At 39.7% G+C, this 17610-nt stretch overlaps 1 protein-coding gene across 4 annotated transcripts in view; it reads right to left on the bottom strand.

Moving 5' to 3' along the window:
- Positions 1-1337: 1337 nt before the first annotated feature.
- Positions 1338-17610, bottom strand: part of KCNA4 (potassium voltage-gated channel subfamily A member 4) — an 84252-nt gene continuing 67979 nt past the window's right edge. For 2 of the 4 annotated variants that reach the window (XM_084522149.1, XM_084522148.1), the window contains 2 exons: positions 13357-13536; positions 1338-6178 (listed from right to left, as the gene is read on the bottom strand). In XM_084522149.1, the coding sequence (XP_084378275.1) occupies positions 3424-5412 (1989 nt within the window). In that variant the 5' untranslated portion in view covers positions 5413-6178; positions 13357-13536 and the 3' untranslated portion in view covers positions 1338-3423. Of the gene's footprint in view, positions 6179-6984; positions 7516-13356; positions 13537-16420; positions 16889-17610 lie in introns of those variants that run through there. The other 2 variants (XM_084522150.1, XR_014693920.1) reach the window with 2 other exon arrangements.

Here is a 17610-nt window from a genome sequence, read left to right as displayed (position 1 = left end):
TACATTACTAGAACTAAAACATTCCCTAGTGTAACTCCCATTCACGTCAGTTACACCAGGAATGCATTTCACCACTATAATTTAATATGTAAAAGCCCAAGTGATTACAAAATTATTTTTTCTGATAGTTGTATCCAGTCACACTGGATAAAAAAACTCTGAGAGGAGCAGTAGTAGTAGTAATTTGGAGCCATAACGGCTCAAATACAGTGTTTCTGTAGCACACAATTTCAACCTAAGTGATACTTAAGGGAAATTTCAGTCTCTTGCTAAGCACTTGGGATCTTTGGGTTTTAGCATGTTAGGGGTAGGACTTTGGCATTTAAAAGATGACTTGCAACTGCCTGGACTGATGGGTAGATGAATAATCAAATTAAAAGCTAGCCCAAGTGAAGGTATTTGCTTCCATTCCAAAATGCTCAATTCCGTGCATTTCTGTGATTCAGAATGGTCTACCAAACTGGTAGTACAAGCTAGCATGAAGCTATACTAGTTCTTATTTATAATGACAGTTACAAGTACAAAGGCTTATACGTTGCAGGAGGCAGAGCAGGCTCCACTATTACCTTAGGATATGTTTCCACAGTACTGCAGTATGCAGTGCTGACACACCCAGAATGTTGCTCTGCAATGAGGTCCTCCAGGAAGAACTTTTCTTTCAAGGAGTAAGGTATTGCTACGGTCACAGCATAATGTAGACATCACCGTGCTTGCTTTAAATTAAAAGATTTTGTACTGGTAGCAGAACACCTGCAGGACTTATTGGATAAGCTGGGTAACTACTTAAGCAGATACCTCATGCGGAGCTCCGTGTCCAATGTGTGAACATTCTCAAACAGTTATTCAAAGAGCTTTCTTCTTTATTTCCATTAGACATCAAAAATTCCCTCTCTTATAATCCACCTTCCCTTTCAACCAGTTAATACCGCAAAACCATACTACTTATTTTCTCTGTGTACTTTATTTGCCTAGTTATTTCTTTTATTCTTACATTCTTGCTATGGTCCACTCCTGGTATTATATGGTTGTTGGTACTATGCAGAACTACTGGCAAACTAGCTTACAAGGGAACCTTTATGCCCCTTACCTTAAAACTGTAAAAGCTGTTAAAGAAACACTCATTTACAGATTTTTGCTGGATTTTATAGAATGCTCACACTCATTGCTGATATTGCCTCTGTACAAAAAAAAAAAAAAAAAGCATTTAGTACATTTACCCAGGTGAGCTATAAAAAATGCAGTATTTAATTTTGGCAAACATCTATGCATAAAATTACTGAGGTGTTTGACTCAAAACATAGTTGGAAATAATATTATCATATTAAAAAGGAGCTTTGTTTAACAGTTTACATTAAAAATATAGTGAAGCCTGCTCTATGATTTTAAAATAGGAATCAGATATTTACAAACAAGTTTCAAATCAGGGCTCAGCACAATGCAGTCTTTTCTGTGTCTTGTTTTTTATTACTCCTTCTGAAGTGATAGAAGACGAGTGGAGAAAGTTTTCCAAGAGGTGATTCACAGAAAATCCATGAAAGCAAAAATCAAAGCTTAAGGAAAATCCTGTGCCTCTGGTTCTGTTCTGTATCACTCACTGGATGCTGCATACAGCAAGCAAAGCTTATCTGATAGATTATGCATACCGTCACAGGTACCCAATTTGGACTGTTTATATTGTTGCTTTTCAGCTTCAGAACTGCAAGTCACTAACTAGTTCTCCCCCACAAAAACCCCTTCACAGCTTTAAATGGATATTGCAAAACTACTGGAATTCAGTAGTGTTGGTAAGCCCTATTTTCTCTCACAATGTGCTGTCCCGGCCCTTAAAGTGCATATGCCGATTTGGTTCAAGTTTTATGATTTGGAATGTTCCACAGTACCTCCTCAAAAACAGCTTCAGTTTAATTGTGCCTTCCCCAGACAATTTTGAGTCTGAAAAAAAACATCTGTTCTGAATCTATTATTTATGCTAAATACAGTAATATCTGACTTATTTCATTCTGGAGTCTGGATGTGCTGTAGGTCAGATAATCCTTAACTAACTTAATCTCCTATAAAGGGCAGTGGAAGTTTTTGACACAGGAAGATATGGCTGGTCTAAGAATTACGGAAAAGAAATCATGGGATGTTTTCCCTAGGACTACATGGGACCCAACATGTTCATTGTGAATCCCAGAATGTCTATTTAAGATCTTAATTGTTGCTTCAAATGCACACGGGTGAAAGCTGTAATTAAGGGAGAAAATGCAGCACCAATAACATGTTAGAAGTCAGCAATTTTGAATTGTCAGAACTGTAACAACTGAGTATCTTATTATTTTTGCCTTCTCCTCGCATACCCTGAATTACTTCAATACTGACAAAGTGCATGTACTAACCATTGCCTCTCAATGTTAAACTAACCAGGCAAAAAGATGTAAGATGTAAGATATAGGTTGGTGTTTCTTGAGAACGTCTATAGAAAAGAGTGATTTCAAATAATTTTGATTATAAAATTTTACTTCACAATCCTTTTGCAGATCACAGATATTCATAATTAAAAGAGTATGGAATTAATGTAATGTTAGCTGTTTTGCCATCAGCATCACATAAAGGAAAAAATAAAAAATAAAAACAAACAAACAAAAAACAATAAAATATGATGCAGAATTCACTCTTCCAATGATTGTCATTGAACTATTACATTAGTAAACATTCACAGTATGAAGTCTCTTTCAATATATCTCCAGCATATAAAGTAGTGCAAAAAAGCATTCCAGTCATTTTGCCTTTGCAGTCAGACCAGGTTAAATGATTCTCTTACTTCATTTCTTCCATTATTAGACAACAAATGCTGCAATGCCTCCAAAGAGAGTTATAAAAATAAACAATTTCTGGAGGTTCAGCAGCCTTTTCAAAGTAAATTTCCAGTTAAAAACAAGCATTATAGATTTCAAGAAAAAAATTTAGAACTATCTTCTGTAGAGTATCTTTTTACAATAAATTTGAAAAACAATGACTATGGTATCCAATGATTTATGGTAGCTGCTATTAAAGCACTGATAAATAGATAAATGACTACCAAACTTCATTGCTTCTTACATAGTAAATACCTCTGAATGCCAACTTTTACCACAGAGCTGTTATTAGTGATGTCGACAGTTCATGCACCCACTTTAAAACTGACTTGGTTTTAATAAATTTTTCAGCCTCATGTGCAAAACACTTGCATTCTAATAAAAATATAGTCAAGTTATATCAGATCTAGCAATCCCTTCCTCAAGTTATATCACTTACTTGATATGTTATACAAGTTTAGCAATGCTTTTTATTTGTATTTAACCATTAAATGGCATACTACTGTATGCTGTGGACTTCTGTTTGCATATTTCATTATTTTCACTGCACTCTTTAATGCATAAATATATTTGGAAACATTCAAAATTACACATCAGTTTCCACAGAATTTGAATTTACACAGTTTTTCTTCTCTGACTCACTGCTATTCCCCGTGTCCTGACTTTTTTTCTCCTTTACACAGAGAGATTCTTTAACTCCTTCTTCCATCTCCAAATATTCTGATTTATCCTCTGTGGATGAAGATGATGCACTTCTAAATTTCTTCAGTAAATTTGTTGGGAGGTAAGGGCAACTGACTGCATTTTGCATCAGCTGCGTTTGTTCTTCATTCTCAGTCTCTCTGTGGTAGAAATAGTTAAAATTGGAGACAATCACTGGCACTGGTAAAGCAATGGTTAACACTCCCGCGATGGCACACAGCGACCCAACAATTTTCCCACCCACAGTTATGGGTTTCATGTCCCCATAACCAACTGTAGTCATGGTCACTACAGCCCACCAAAAGGCATCTGGGATGCTTTGAAAATGGGTGGCAGGCTCATCAGCTTCTGCGAAGTAAACAGCACTGGAAAACAAAATTACTCCAATGAAAAGAAAAAAAATGAGGAGGCCAAGTTCCCTCATGCTGGCCCTGAGTGTGTGACCCAGGATCTGCAAACCCTTGGAGTGCCTGGAGAGCTTGAAGATGCGAAACACCCTGACCAGACGGATGATCCTCAGGATGGCAAAAGACATGGCCTGTTGACCATTACTGCCCTGCTCCTGCGCCAAGTCAGTGCCCAGAGTAATGAAGTAAGGCAAGATGGAGACAATGTCTATGATGTTCATGATGTTCTTGAAGAAGTGTGCTTTGCTTGGACATGCAAAGCAGCGCACTGTAAACTCAAAGGAGAACCAAATGATGCATACTGTCTCTACAATGAAAAAAGGGTCATTGAAGATGGTGTGCTCCCCAGCATCCAGGTGAAGTGACTCATTGGAAAGCCCCTTCCCTAAGCTCAGGGACATCACGAATTCCTTATCGTCTCTGAACTCTGGCAAAGTCTCCAGACAAAAGATGACGATGGAGATCAAGATGACCAAGACAGAGACAATGGCAATGCCTCTGGCTGGACTGGAGCTCTCCGGGTACTCAAACAGTAGCCAGACCTGCCTCTTAAATTCATTCTCCGGCAAAGCTTTGTCCTCTTCCTCTTTGACAAACCCTTCATCCTCCCTAAACTTGAGCATGGCCTCCTCCCCAAGCTGGTAGAATTTCACCTCCTCAGTGAAGATGTCAAAAGGTACATTGACTGGCCTCTTCAGCCGACCACCACTCTGGTAGTAGTAGAGTATGGCATCAAAGCTTGGCCGGTTCCTATCAAAGAAGTATTCGTTTCTGAGAGGGTCAAAGTATCTGCCTCGCTTCGCTGGATCACCCAACAACGTTTCCGGGAATTGAGCTAACGTCTTGAGTTGAGTTTCAAACCGCAGTCCTGACACGTTGATTACCACACGCTCACAACACTCGTACTCACTGTAGCGAACAGAGCTGTAACCCCCAGGGCCTCCACCATCATCAGGTGGCTGGTCTGAATATGAGAACTCATCCTCCCCATAGTCAGCACCGTAGTACAGCTTTCCTTCTTCCTCATCGTCTTCATCCTCATCTTCATCCTCCTCTTCCTCCTCACTCAAGTCCTTCAGTATTCTCTCTTCAGAACCACTCAGAGGCAGCAGCTCAGAACAGGGGAAGGAGGCCCCGCACTCCCTACTTCCCAAGTGGTGACTCCTCTTTTTCCCTTTCTTCCATCTCTTACCACTCTGGCGGTTGGGCAGGCTGCTGCGTGATGCATTCCCACCGTGAGAAGAGGATGCACCTCGACTCTGTTCCTGATGGTAGTGGTGATACGGTCCACCTCCACCTGTTGCCCCTGCTTCTACTGCTGCCGTTGCTGCTGCTACGGCTGCAGCTGCTGCAGCTCTTGACTGTGCCAGCCGCTCCCTCTCTCGGGCCCGAGCTTGGACTGCATATCCATAGGGCATGTGGCTGTTGCACCCAGAGCTATCTGCACTCACCATTGCAACCTCCATTTTGCAACTGCTTTTTTTTTTTTTTTTTTTTTAATCACTTAATACAAAAGCTTATCTTTACAGTGCAAACTTAACTTTCAGCATAGGAAGTTCAAAGCCATTTGCATTTGGAGGACAGTGCACTGGACACAGCGCAGGGCAATACAGTTATAATGCTGAATCTATGTTCTGCAAAACCACAGATCTGCATTTTCTTATTGTCCAGAACGTTTGACACAAACTACTGTTTTGCTAATACGAAAAGATGAAACTCTCAAAATTGGAGCAGGGAACAGCTGAGGCCTTGTCCTTTCATCCACTAAGTCCCTTTACTTTCATTTATCTCCCGTGGCTACCACAGATCTGATCAGACTCATGACCACCTTCGTGAAGAAAAATACATGCATATCAAAGGGTACCTGCTCTGCACAGATGTTTTTAGTTCATCGTCACAACCAAACGCGAGTAGTGTCTTTCCTCATAATTTGTTCCTGGTAATGCTTTGGCCTAGAAATCTTATTATTGTTTATTATCATTACGTGGGGAGTTGAAATTAATTCCAGCCATCACTCTATTTACACAGTGAGAAGGTCTTTGCAAATCCTTTCTTCAGCCTGTCAACGTCTCAAACCTGGGAGCAGCACCCAGGGCGTCAGCAGCAGTGGTAAGAGGAGGAGGAGGAGGAGGAGGAGATGAAGACTGAGAAACTGGCTCTGAGGTCCCCATAGGACAAAAGGGAGTGGATGGGTCACCCTTTGGTTATGGTCATGCAGAAGAAGCACTTAACCTGAGGCACATGCACAAACACACAAAAATAAACAAAACAAAAAGGGAAAAGATTGGATTGTTTTCCTAAAAGGTCACACTGATCAAATGAAACTGTGTCATCTATTACCACGGCATTCTAATCTTCCCCTACCCACACTATTCACACTTCTACATTACACACACACCCACATCACATGCACAGAGATTTTGAACCACTCTGTTGGTAGGGATGTGGGTGGGTATGTCATATATATATAGACAGAGTTACAAAATCCCCACCCATATAAGCACTTGCATCCATACACAAACGCATGCTTCTGAAACACCAATACATATAAACACTAATGAAATTACTGCAATACACGATGCACTCAGATCTTTGAGTACATACATAAAACATACACCTACATGTATCTACATGAAATATTGAAATAAATGTGTCTGTACAAAGAGCTTTTCATATATTTGTAAAAACACAAGATGCAAGAATGTTACATTTTAATCTATAACTGAATTGTGTTTCAACCATAACGAACATCTCACTGAATTTGATTTGGATACGGGCACGTACAGTGTTCACTCAAGTGAAAACACTGTGATATGGTGTGTCAAACACAACTGCAGGTGCACTGAAGCAACATCTACATGCAAACGCACACAAAAATACACATGCACACACCCCTTTGAAACAGAACCCTCATTTATAGCTGTACCTATTAATATATGATAAAAGGTGGCTATGGACTATTAAGAGACAATGCTATTTTTAAAATCATACCTATCTGTCATGCAAAAAAAAGGTCTTTAAATTGCTGTTATACTTACTGTTCGTAGGCAGAGAAATAGCAATGCTGCTCTTGCTAGCGTAAGGATCTGGTGACAGTGGTCCTGAGGAGGGGGCTGTGCCAACTGATCTACACCTGCAGGCGTGTAAGGTCAGTCAGCACCACAGGTTGGTGAGTTATTTTTCTGCCTTCTTTCCGGGTGCAACAAGAGTGCCAAGAATGAGCCAGGGAGGCAGCTTAAGCTGGGGGCATTCTGCACAGCTACAGACACCGCTTCTCACCGAGGCATTTGCAGAAAGGCAACAAGCAAGAGTCTTTTCCGAAAGGAAAAAAACGAAAGACGTGAGCGTGTTTGTGTGTGTGAGAGAGAAGGAATGAATGGATGAGTGTGATCACTAGGCTTTCCGAGCCCAGCTTTTGCTGTAGATTTGTAAATCAACGTTAAATAATCCGTGTACCGAGCCTGTTTCCACTGATGGGAGGATGAGTGCCGCTCCTTGCAGTTTCTCCCCGACACGTCCAGCCAGCAGCTGCTCAGCCAGCAGCCCGCATCTTGCACTTGTCGTGCCGCTTTGTGGCAGCGCTTACCAACCCCCCCCCCCCCCCAAAAAAAAAAAAAAACAACAAAAAAAATAACGATAACAATAATTAAAAACCCCAAAACCAGAGGAGGAAGCGGCTGTCTACCACACGGCGCCCGCTGCCCCGCTGTACAGCTGCAGCCAGCAGCGGCGGCGCTGCCGGAGCGAGCCCTGTTGCTCGGCGGAGGCGCCGCCCGCCGGCTCTGCGCGCCGCCGGGGCCGGGGCCGGGGCCGGGGCCGGGGCCGCTTTATGGCGCCGCTGCCGGCTCCGCGCCGCCCCCTGGCGGCCGCCGCCCCGCACTGCGCGCCCCCGGCCCGGCCCGGCCCGGCCGTGTGGGAGCTGTGCGTTAGCCACAGGCGTGTGCCGCGGCTCAGTAATGCAGACGCTGGCTAGCCGAGCTTGGTGCTCAAAGCCACGCCACAAGCCCTGGCTTCTGTTTTTTGTTTTGGTTTGTTTTGTTTTTGTTTCCTTTTTTTTTCTTTTCTGTGTGTTTTTTTCTTGTTGTTTTTTAAAGGAAGAAAAAGACGTTGTCAAGGTGGCTCCGAAGTGGGAAAACGAAGTGCAAATCGCATCTTCCAGAAAGATCAAACAGCTGGCCCTACCTCTGTCCTGCTGATGCGTTCACCACAAGCCCTCAGATGGCACAGGCACATGAGAGAGGTACCCTCACAGCTCCAGCCCAGCGCTCCCCTGCTCGCATGCAGCGTGTACGGTCTTGCACACAAAGCCAATTTAACTCTTACCCCTAATTCTGTATCTGCACAAAGAAGTAGGTCCTAGCTCATGAATAGGATACCGTCATGTATATGGTAAGGGAGACCTAAAATCACAGAGGTTTAGCACCCCTGACAAGATGTCACATCTTTTCTCCCTCTGCCCTCCGCCCGTACCACAAGCTGTTCCTTCCCCGTCTGGAAAACCCAAGCAGTGACCGATTCCACCTTCTGTGAGCAAGCACCACGAAAATGCAGCTTGGCCATATTTGATGGTACAGCTACACTTCTACCATCTCGATGAAGAGTAAGCGTAGGCACGCCTGCTTAATGTAGAAAAACAAAAGAAAGATGGGATCATAACAGGGACAAACCAAGAGCGGTGCTCACTCCAGACACTTGCCTCAAGGTGCTCGCACCTGGTCAGGCATTTTTTCATTGCATAGGTCCACACCTTTCCCACAGTCCAGAAGAACCTAGAGAGCCTGGTGACTATTCCTCTTCAGATCCCGCATGGTACAACCCAAATTATCCACAATGCCTCTGTCTCTACTGCCTACAGCAGTTAGTGCTCAAACTCTTCATCCCATTCCTTTCAGTAGGCTGACTTATGACTATAAAAGGGAGATCTAAGGATCAACCAAATAAACATCAAGTTCATAATTGTCAGGTCAAAAACACTTAAATGCTTAAAAGGCAGCTATATCTAACCAATTTTTCAAAAATCCTAATTCTTCAAATTCTGTAATCAATATACAGCAAAAGACATTCGGTATTCTAAACTCATCCCACATTCCATTACAATAGAAACTGGCATCATCACAGGAACAGTTCGAATTTTGGTGCTCCCTTCGGTGCAATTTGAAAACACCCTACTAATTCACTTCTGATACCAACATACAGATTATTCAGCAACCTGGCACAAGAGTACACCAAAGACAGAGATGAAGCCCCTAACATGATTTAGTCACAAGGAAATGTCCAATGCCATAAAAATAGGAAAGATACCATAGGTATAAGTTTTTACAATTAGAAACACCTAGAGATCCTTCCTACTTCAGTAAAATCTAATTCTAGGGGCAAAAAATTTTGCAGAATTCAATAACTTCATTCTCTCTGAAGTACTGTATTGCTTTCTATCAGCAAGACCTGAACATATGGTTTTTTTATTCCTTTTTGATGTACTTCTGGAGACTGGACCAAAGAAAACCCTCACCTATCTTTTACCTTTGTTGCGGTTTCAGATGCATTTCAGACACATTCCTCAGGGCTCAATTCTAAGGCAGGTTCTCTTCAAATTTTATTAATGATATGGATGCAGGTATTGAACGCATCCGTAGCAAGTTTGCTGACAGTACTGAACTAGGGGGTACTTGTTGACTCGGGGGGGACAAGAGGCCTTGCAGTGGGATTTAGATAGATTGGAGCACTGGGCAATCAGCAACAGCATGAAGTTCACCAAAGGAAATGCCGGGTGCTGCCCCTGGGCACAGACTGGGAGCTGAGCGGCTGGAGAGCAGCCCTGCAGAAAGGGTGCTGGTGCCAGCAGGCTCAGCAGGAGCCAGCAGCGTGCCCTGGCTGCCAGGAAGGCAAACTGCACTTTGGGGTGCATTAAGTACAGCATAGCCAGATGGTTAAAAGAGGTGATCCTCCTGCTATACTTAATGTTTGTGCAGCCTCACTTTCAGTATCGTGTGCAGTTCTGGGCTCCACAATATAAAAAGGGAAATTGAAAGCATCCAGAGGAAGGCAGCAAAATTGACACAAGGGCTGGAAGGCGTGTCCTGTGGCTGAGGACACTTGGGTTGTCCATTCTGGAGAAGAGGAAATGCCAGAGGTGACCTCAATACTCTCTGCAACTCCCTGAGGAGGGGAAGCAGAGAGGAAGGTGCCCTGGTTAGCTCTCTGGTAACCAGTGACAAGATGCACAGGAAAGGCACAAAGTTGCACCGGGGGATGTTCAGATTGGACATTAGTAAAAAATTCTTTACTGTTAGAGTGATCAAAACCTGGAATAGGCTTCCTAGTGAGGTGGTTGATGCTCCATACTGGTCAGTGTTCAAGAGGCATTTGGACAATGCCCTCAATAATATGCTTGAATTTTTGATTAGCCCTGAAGGGGTCAGGCCATTGGACTACATGGTCTTTGAAGGTCCCTTCTAGCTAAACTGTTCTATTCCGTTCTATTTTCTAGTCATTATCTCACACCACTGTTAAACTGAAAATTTCACTGGCTATCTCAGTATAGAGACAAGTTGAAATAGATCAATCTCTTTGGTATGCCATTTTTTAATCATTACTCTCCTTTTTTTTTTTAATAACTATAGTATATTCTTGAGCAAAGAGGAATAAAAAGTGATATGATGGGATACACACATAACAGATAATGTAAGAAGCAGAAGAGCTTTTTTGTACCTTTTTTTAAAGTCCATTCTAATGTGCTATAGATGACGTAACTACACACAATTCAATCAAAATCACAAGTCTTATCAGATCCAATTTTTCTTTAACTTATTTAACAGCTAAAAACAAGCTTTGCATATTTACAAATGAATACTGTGAGTCATTTCATTCAGCTTTATATTTTCATAGTATTCAAAGAATTTTTTTTTTAAAGATACTACATTATCTCTGCTCCTTTATATTCATAAGGGATACTATTATAGGTAGAACAAAGAGGGAATATGTACATGTCATTATCTCCAATAGTACTGTACTAAGAACATCATAGCATAGCAAAGGATCTGTAAGGTATGCTATTGTACAGACTTGTTCTGTTTTACAATGACGTGGAGGAGAAATATGCATCATTGTTGCTTATCTATGTATACAGTACCAGAAAAAAAAATAATAATAATAGCATTTTTAGGCAAAGGAAAGACGAGATTCAAAAAGCCTAACTTAAGCTGCTATACCCAATATTAATTTATGCTATCTCCCAATTGCTGCAATTCACACTGGCAGAGTCTGGCCTCAGTCCAACACTAATCTTCCTGCTGTAATCAAGAGTTCTGTGCAGAGAATAAGACTGCACTACAGCTCAGTACTTACAGCACTTCTAGACCATGAATTATTCTATTTCCATTTTAGCTTTCCCTTTTTACTCTTCTGCTCCTCCCTATGCTTGCTTCATTCTTATTTCTATTAGCCTCTCAAGGCACCTTGGCCAACTTCCCGTAAGATATGAAACTCCCTTCAAATCAAGTAAAATGTTGCACTAGTGGGTACTCAAAGAAAATCAAATGAAAGAACCATGGTTATTGCATCACTTCAAATGTGATGAAACATTTTTTGTTGTTGTTACTGTTGTGACTTTTGTTGTTGTTGTTTGCAGTACTGGAGACTAATAGGTACCAAAGTAGCCATGAATTCCTGTCCCTGCAGCTAGGTTTTTCCTCCCAGTGTTTGTATTGCTTTAGGGAGTTTGTATTTTATTCATATTTCACTAACCATACCCAGTAAGACATATTTGTCAAAGAATCTGGCTCTAATACTGTTCTTTTGAATATGACTGTCACTACATAATGAGGTACTTAAAGAAAATGCAGCCTATCTGTAGTTAGTTCTTGTACACAACATACATGAATAGCGCATCTGTTTGTTACTTGTACTGCAACAGGCTAATCAGAAGAAGTTGACACGGCACATAACAGTAGGTCTTTTACATGTTCTTAGGAACGTATGCAAAACCACTGCTATTTACCACTGAGTTTAGGATGAATACCAGTAAAAACACTGATGATGTTTATATTTCAAGAATAATTTCTTGCATCAGAGTATGGAACTATTTAGAAACTATACTAAAAATACCATGCATGGTTTATTTTTGGATTTGAATATTTCTCAGTTCATTCTGGGCAGACAGGGACTCATATCAAGGAGATTTTTCAAATCAACAATAGGAAAAAAAAAAAAGGAAAGAAAGAAATAAAAATGCAGAAAAAGCATCTAAATAAGGAACTGCTTGAGAACAGAGAGACCAGCCACATCACTGTCAATGCTAACATCCCCCCTTCCAGTGTAACAAGGGTAGTTCCCCTGCCTTTTTTTTTTTTTCCCCCTAACAAAGTGTGTTTATCTAGAGTACAAGAATTTTGGAGCAGGCAACTCCCCTTCTTACAGATATGCCAAGCAGTAGTGAGCAGTATGGATCTCAAGTTTGGATACTGTTACTGTAATTATCTCATGAGGGAAATCAATTAAACTCACAGAATTACTTAAATGACCATCTCATTTCAAATCCTGGAAGAATGCATTACTTTTTTTTTTTTAACCAATCTTTTTTTAACCAGCCTTGCACATCAGAAAAAAACATAAGCAATTTTAACTAGGAGAATTACACTGACAAAAATGAGAAACTATTCAACCTTATTCCTAAGAACTTCAAGATCAGATTCATGTGGGAGCTAGTAGCCTAGCCTAGAAGTTTTATATGCCCTGTGTACAGATACACAAGTGAAAGATCATCAAACAAACTGTTCCCAAATAAATTCTTTAAACTTGTTTATTCCAGATCCATTGTTGTCTGATCTCACATATGTATTAAGCACAAAGTTAACACAGAAAAAAACGTTCCCAGCTTGATCAAACAGGCAGAACTAACTGACCTTGGCAGGGTACAACAATGGTTATTGCCATACAAAGTTGGAGAAAAATAATATCTCAAGATTTCCAAGCAAGGTAACTATTCTTGTGGCTAATTTTGAACCAGCAAACAGTGCAGAAGGATTCTAATGACAGACTTCATTTTGTTTTATTTTGGTGTAAGATAAATGTATAATTTTTTTTGTTGTTGTCAGTATTATATTTACTAAGGAAGACCTTTCTAGAATGGAAATGTCCTTTCTAGAGGGCTGCAACTGAGAATGAAATTGATCTGGGTGGGAATATGGGACTAGCAAGAAATCAAGAAAGTAAAATACGTATCGTGAGGGCAATGTTAAAATTGTTTATAATACTGTGGTATATGTATATAAGTACTATAAATACTTTGGGAATGACCCCTTTGAAAGACACCTGCATTTCAGGACATTGAATTTACATTTACAATAACGTTTAGGGAGCACCAAGGTACAATTAAGATAATAAACTTATATACTCTCTACATCAGATCTAACCTGTTGAATGAATCGTCTGTCTTCTTGTCTTTTCTTCAGAGCAAACAGGAAATATTGTTCTGTACATGCCATCGTACCAGTGTTTTTCCTCATGTTCAGGCAAAGCTGTCACAATTCAGTGAGGGAAGGAACTGCAGCCAGAAGCAACTTTTCTCCTTGTATGCATCAGGGTAGGTAAAGCTGTGAGATAAAATTGTTTCAGTCTCATTAGTACAGCCCAGCACAGATGTCCCAGAAGTGACACCTTATCATTGCAGTCCAAATAAATAGGCTGCATATACACATCAGATATGATCTGCGCAGAGCTGATCTTAATTTGTACCCATGGAATAGAGTAACTCCTGAGAAATCCTAGGTAGTCAGCTCATTCCTATCCTATTCTTATCTCAGGACAGTAAAAAACTCTCTATTAAACCCTAAACTTTGAGCAATCTTTTGTTATTCATCTACAGTTTACTATAACAAATTTCCTCATACCTGCGTATAAACATGTTAACACTTGTCATATTATTATTAGGTGTCTCTGGGCATTGATTAACTATTGTTGAATACAAATAGAGAAAGGAGTTTTTATACAGAGACCAAAAACTAAACCAGTTGTACTTTATGAACACAATTATATTTCATGCAATCCTGCAAACCGAATTAAGCTTAGCTCTTTTTAAAAATTGCCACATTACCTGTGTCAAAGTTATGTGTCAGAAATTAGGATGTGCCAATTCTAACGCAAATGTTAAACTGAGCATGGAAGCCTAGCATCAAAAGTCTTAATGAGTGTGTTGCTAAATTCTGAAAGTTAAGTGGATCTAAGGCCCAGGTAGTCCAGAGCCTTTCAGCCTAACACAGATTAATTTATTTCCTATACTGAGGTCAAAAGCCTCACTGAATTGTTCAGGATTAGTTCTGTTTAGTAACTTAGTTGGGACTAGAACCTTTAATAACTAGCAGATAACTTGCTCGGTGGGATACATGGCTAAGTATATAATTTAAGAAGTAGTTTATATTCCCCATGTGGATCTGTATAACCAGCACATAAAGCTATTAGACATCTATCCCTCACGTGAATCCACTAGGAATCAAGCTGTAAATGGATTCTCATTTTGTCAACATAATTCTCCAACCTTATTGGCAAAAAGGCCTACTGCTGAAGAAATCAGCAAGGTGTCTGACCTCAAAATGAGCTATAAATCCCTCACGAGAAACTGAAAGGGCCTCATCTACCCAGACTCTTAGATTATCTGACTAGACTCAGTTTAACATTCTCCATATGAATATATTAGTACCTCACTCAAGGGATTATTTATGTGTCAGTTGCAAAAACATACTCTGCACTAACTGTGCCCTGAACATTAATCATATTTGTCTGCACCAATATCTAAACATAGCATGAAATGAATTATCAGTGAATATTGCACACAGACACCAGGCTAACAATATAACAGCTTCTGCATGCAAGTAAAGATAACAACTTGAAGCTAGACTGAAGCTATTCCCCCTCAATAAATAAATAAATAAATAAATAAATAAAAATGTATATATATATATATATATCGTGTGCTGGCTGTGTTACTGTACCATTGTCTTTCTTATCTGTTGAATATGCACTCTCTTAGGTAAAATAATTTCAGATAATTATAGTTATAAAATAAATAGATAGCTGTTACAGGAATAGGCTTCCTTCTGATTAAAATGACCTTTACAAGGCAAACTCATGTTCAGCAACATTCATAAGCAGTTACAATAAGGTAAAAGACAAGAGAAATCATGTATAAAAATCTAGTACACTTTTACTGCAAAAGGCTTGACCTCCTCTCTGCCATGCACGCTTCAGGCAGCTGCCTTCACATGTTCTATAAAAAATTGTAAAAAATAACATTTTATATTATTTCCTTTCCTGAAAGAAAGGGAAGACTGATGAGTTTCCTCAGACACTTGCCATAAAACAGAGAATGAATATTTGAGAATGAATTTAGTGCTGATGAAAGTACTCTAGAGACAAAATTTTTCTCTCTTTAACCACAGCCAAACCACATGAAATGCAACAAGCAACATTTCTGGTCACTGCTGTCATTTTATGCCTCTCTTCTGACCTGGAAGGTGAGAAGGTTCTGTGATTATTTTATGAGTCCTACAGCAACTAATATGTTTGTAAAACTCAGCTAGCACTTCGGTAAGAGAAGTGAACTTAGAGATGCTGCGATTAGTGCTTATACTGCAATAAGTACGCCAACTGGAGCTACTTTATTCCTGAATGAGATCACTTTCTCAGGAGTTAACTCACATACATTAAAGTATTTACTTTAACACAGATATATTTAACATGACAGCTCCAGTTAATCTTGCTGATTATCACCACATACACAGGCTTCAGACTGAAAGACTAATTAAGTTCATTGGTGTGTCTTGTTCAAAACTGTAGTTAAAATGCATACCAGTTATGAAAAAAACACTATATAGAGATGACCTGCAGTCAAACGTGTGGTGTCTAACTTGTGTCTGTCACAGCCAGACTTGACATAGTAACTACTTTTTTGAATGGCATGCATGAATCAGATGAACAAAGAACACCATACATCCCTTTTGCCAAGGTCTTTTATTCTAACATCCATCAGCCTGCACAAAATTAAGGTGTTTTTTTTTTGAGGTACACACACAGAAATCAAGCAAACTGAAGAGATATGGATTTGGAAATGAGATCCTTTCACAGGGTATCCCATTTAGAAAGAAACATGAATCAGATGAGACTATCCCTGTGGTAAATGTATTAGTCATGATGAAAGTCTTGAGCACTCATACTCAGGACAGAATATACAGCACCAACACAATGTTCACCTCACTCCCAATTTTAACTTGCTTTAGATGTTCTTAAAATACCAAAATTGCTTTACTTTTGTATGTATTGGCAATTAAAAATTCCAAACGCTAACCATGTGTCCTCAAAAGTAGCTCAGATTCATCCAGTTCAATTTTAAGCCCAATTTTAAGCAAAATTTCTTTTACAGATTATCAAGGAGAGAAATTAATCTTAGCAGCAAGTTTGGATTGAACTTCAAGGTACCTTCATATTTCAGTTTCAAATGCATAGATATACATTATTTATTAATACAAATATTTATAAAAACTATGCAGTTTACTAATTTAACCACCATCAAGAATTTTAAAATGAAAAGCATAAAAATGCACTACAACATTTGTTCTGACAATGTACTTTGATTATATATAGCAGCCTTAAATGCACTCCAAACAACGGGGTCTGAACAATCTAAATCCGTGTGCATTATACCTGGAGCTGAAATCTATACTCAGACCTCTTCGGTATAAACATACAAAAAATTTCAGCCAATTCAAGAGAAGTCTAACACGTCTCCCCCTTTTTTGCCAAGTGGAATTGATACTTTTCTGGTGCCTGTGTATGTGCAGGTATATGGACACACACATGTAGGGGCATGCATCACCCAGCTCACAGTTCTCTGATGGTTTCCTTTGTGCATCTGTGGAGTTATTAAATGACAGAACATGGTATGTGAATCACCTGTGGGAGGAAAAACATTCTTCAAAAATATATAGCATCATGCCTTGATCTTTGCCTTTCCCCCAGCCCTCTCCCCACATATGGCATGAATTCCAACTGTGGTTTAAAAACAAAACATAAACGTTTCACAGAAATAATTTGTATATCTTAAATTCTTAGTTTGCATACTGCTCTTGCTGGCAATGGCAAAAGGGTAAAACAAGGGTTAGCCGAACGTCAAGCTAAAGGTGGCTAAGGTAGTCCAGTATAAACCTTGAATATCTGAAGGTCGGAATTAGCATTCTAATGATCGGAAAGTGAGTAGATCCTGATAATAGCTTTCTCTGAATACAGTCAAAACAATCCGTTGCTTTAACCACAAATAAAGAAAAGAGCTTTTCTCATTGCATTTATATGCAAGAGTCCATTACCTATCTTTAGCTAGGAAGACAGATAAATAAGCAACTACCAGCTATGGGGTAATTTATAAAGTCTTGGTTCAGCAGAGTGGGAGTTCTAAATGAATGTTATTTTATATTTGAACAAATGCCTGACAGATCAGGTTTTTTTTAAGCAGTTCTGGAACTTTCTTTATATTAACAATGCACTATGTCAAACTAGTAGAAAACAATCTGGTATAAAAATGTCCATTATCTAGGGAAATCATAATTGGTTTTCATATCAGCTTTCCTTCTTAAATTACCCGAAAGAACAAAGTAGATAATTGCAAAGTTCATGGAGTA

The sequence above is a fragment of the Aythya ferina genome (genome assembly GCF_964211825.1).
Source record: "Aythya ferina genome assembly, chromosome: 5".
NCBI lineage: Eukaryota > Metazoa > Chordata > Aves > Anseriformes > Anatidae > Aythya > Aythya ferina.
This window is presented reverse-complemented; position numbering and strand designations above follow the sequence as displayed.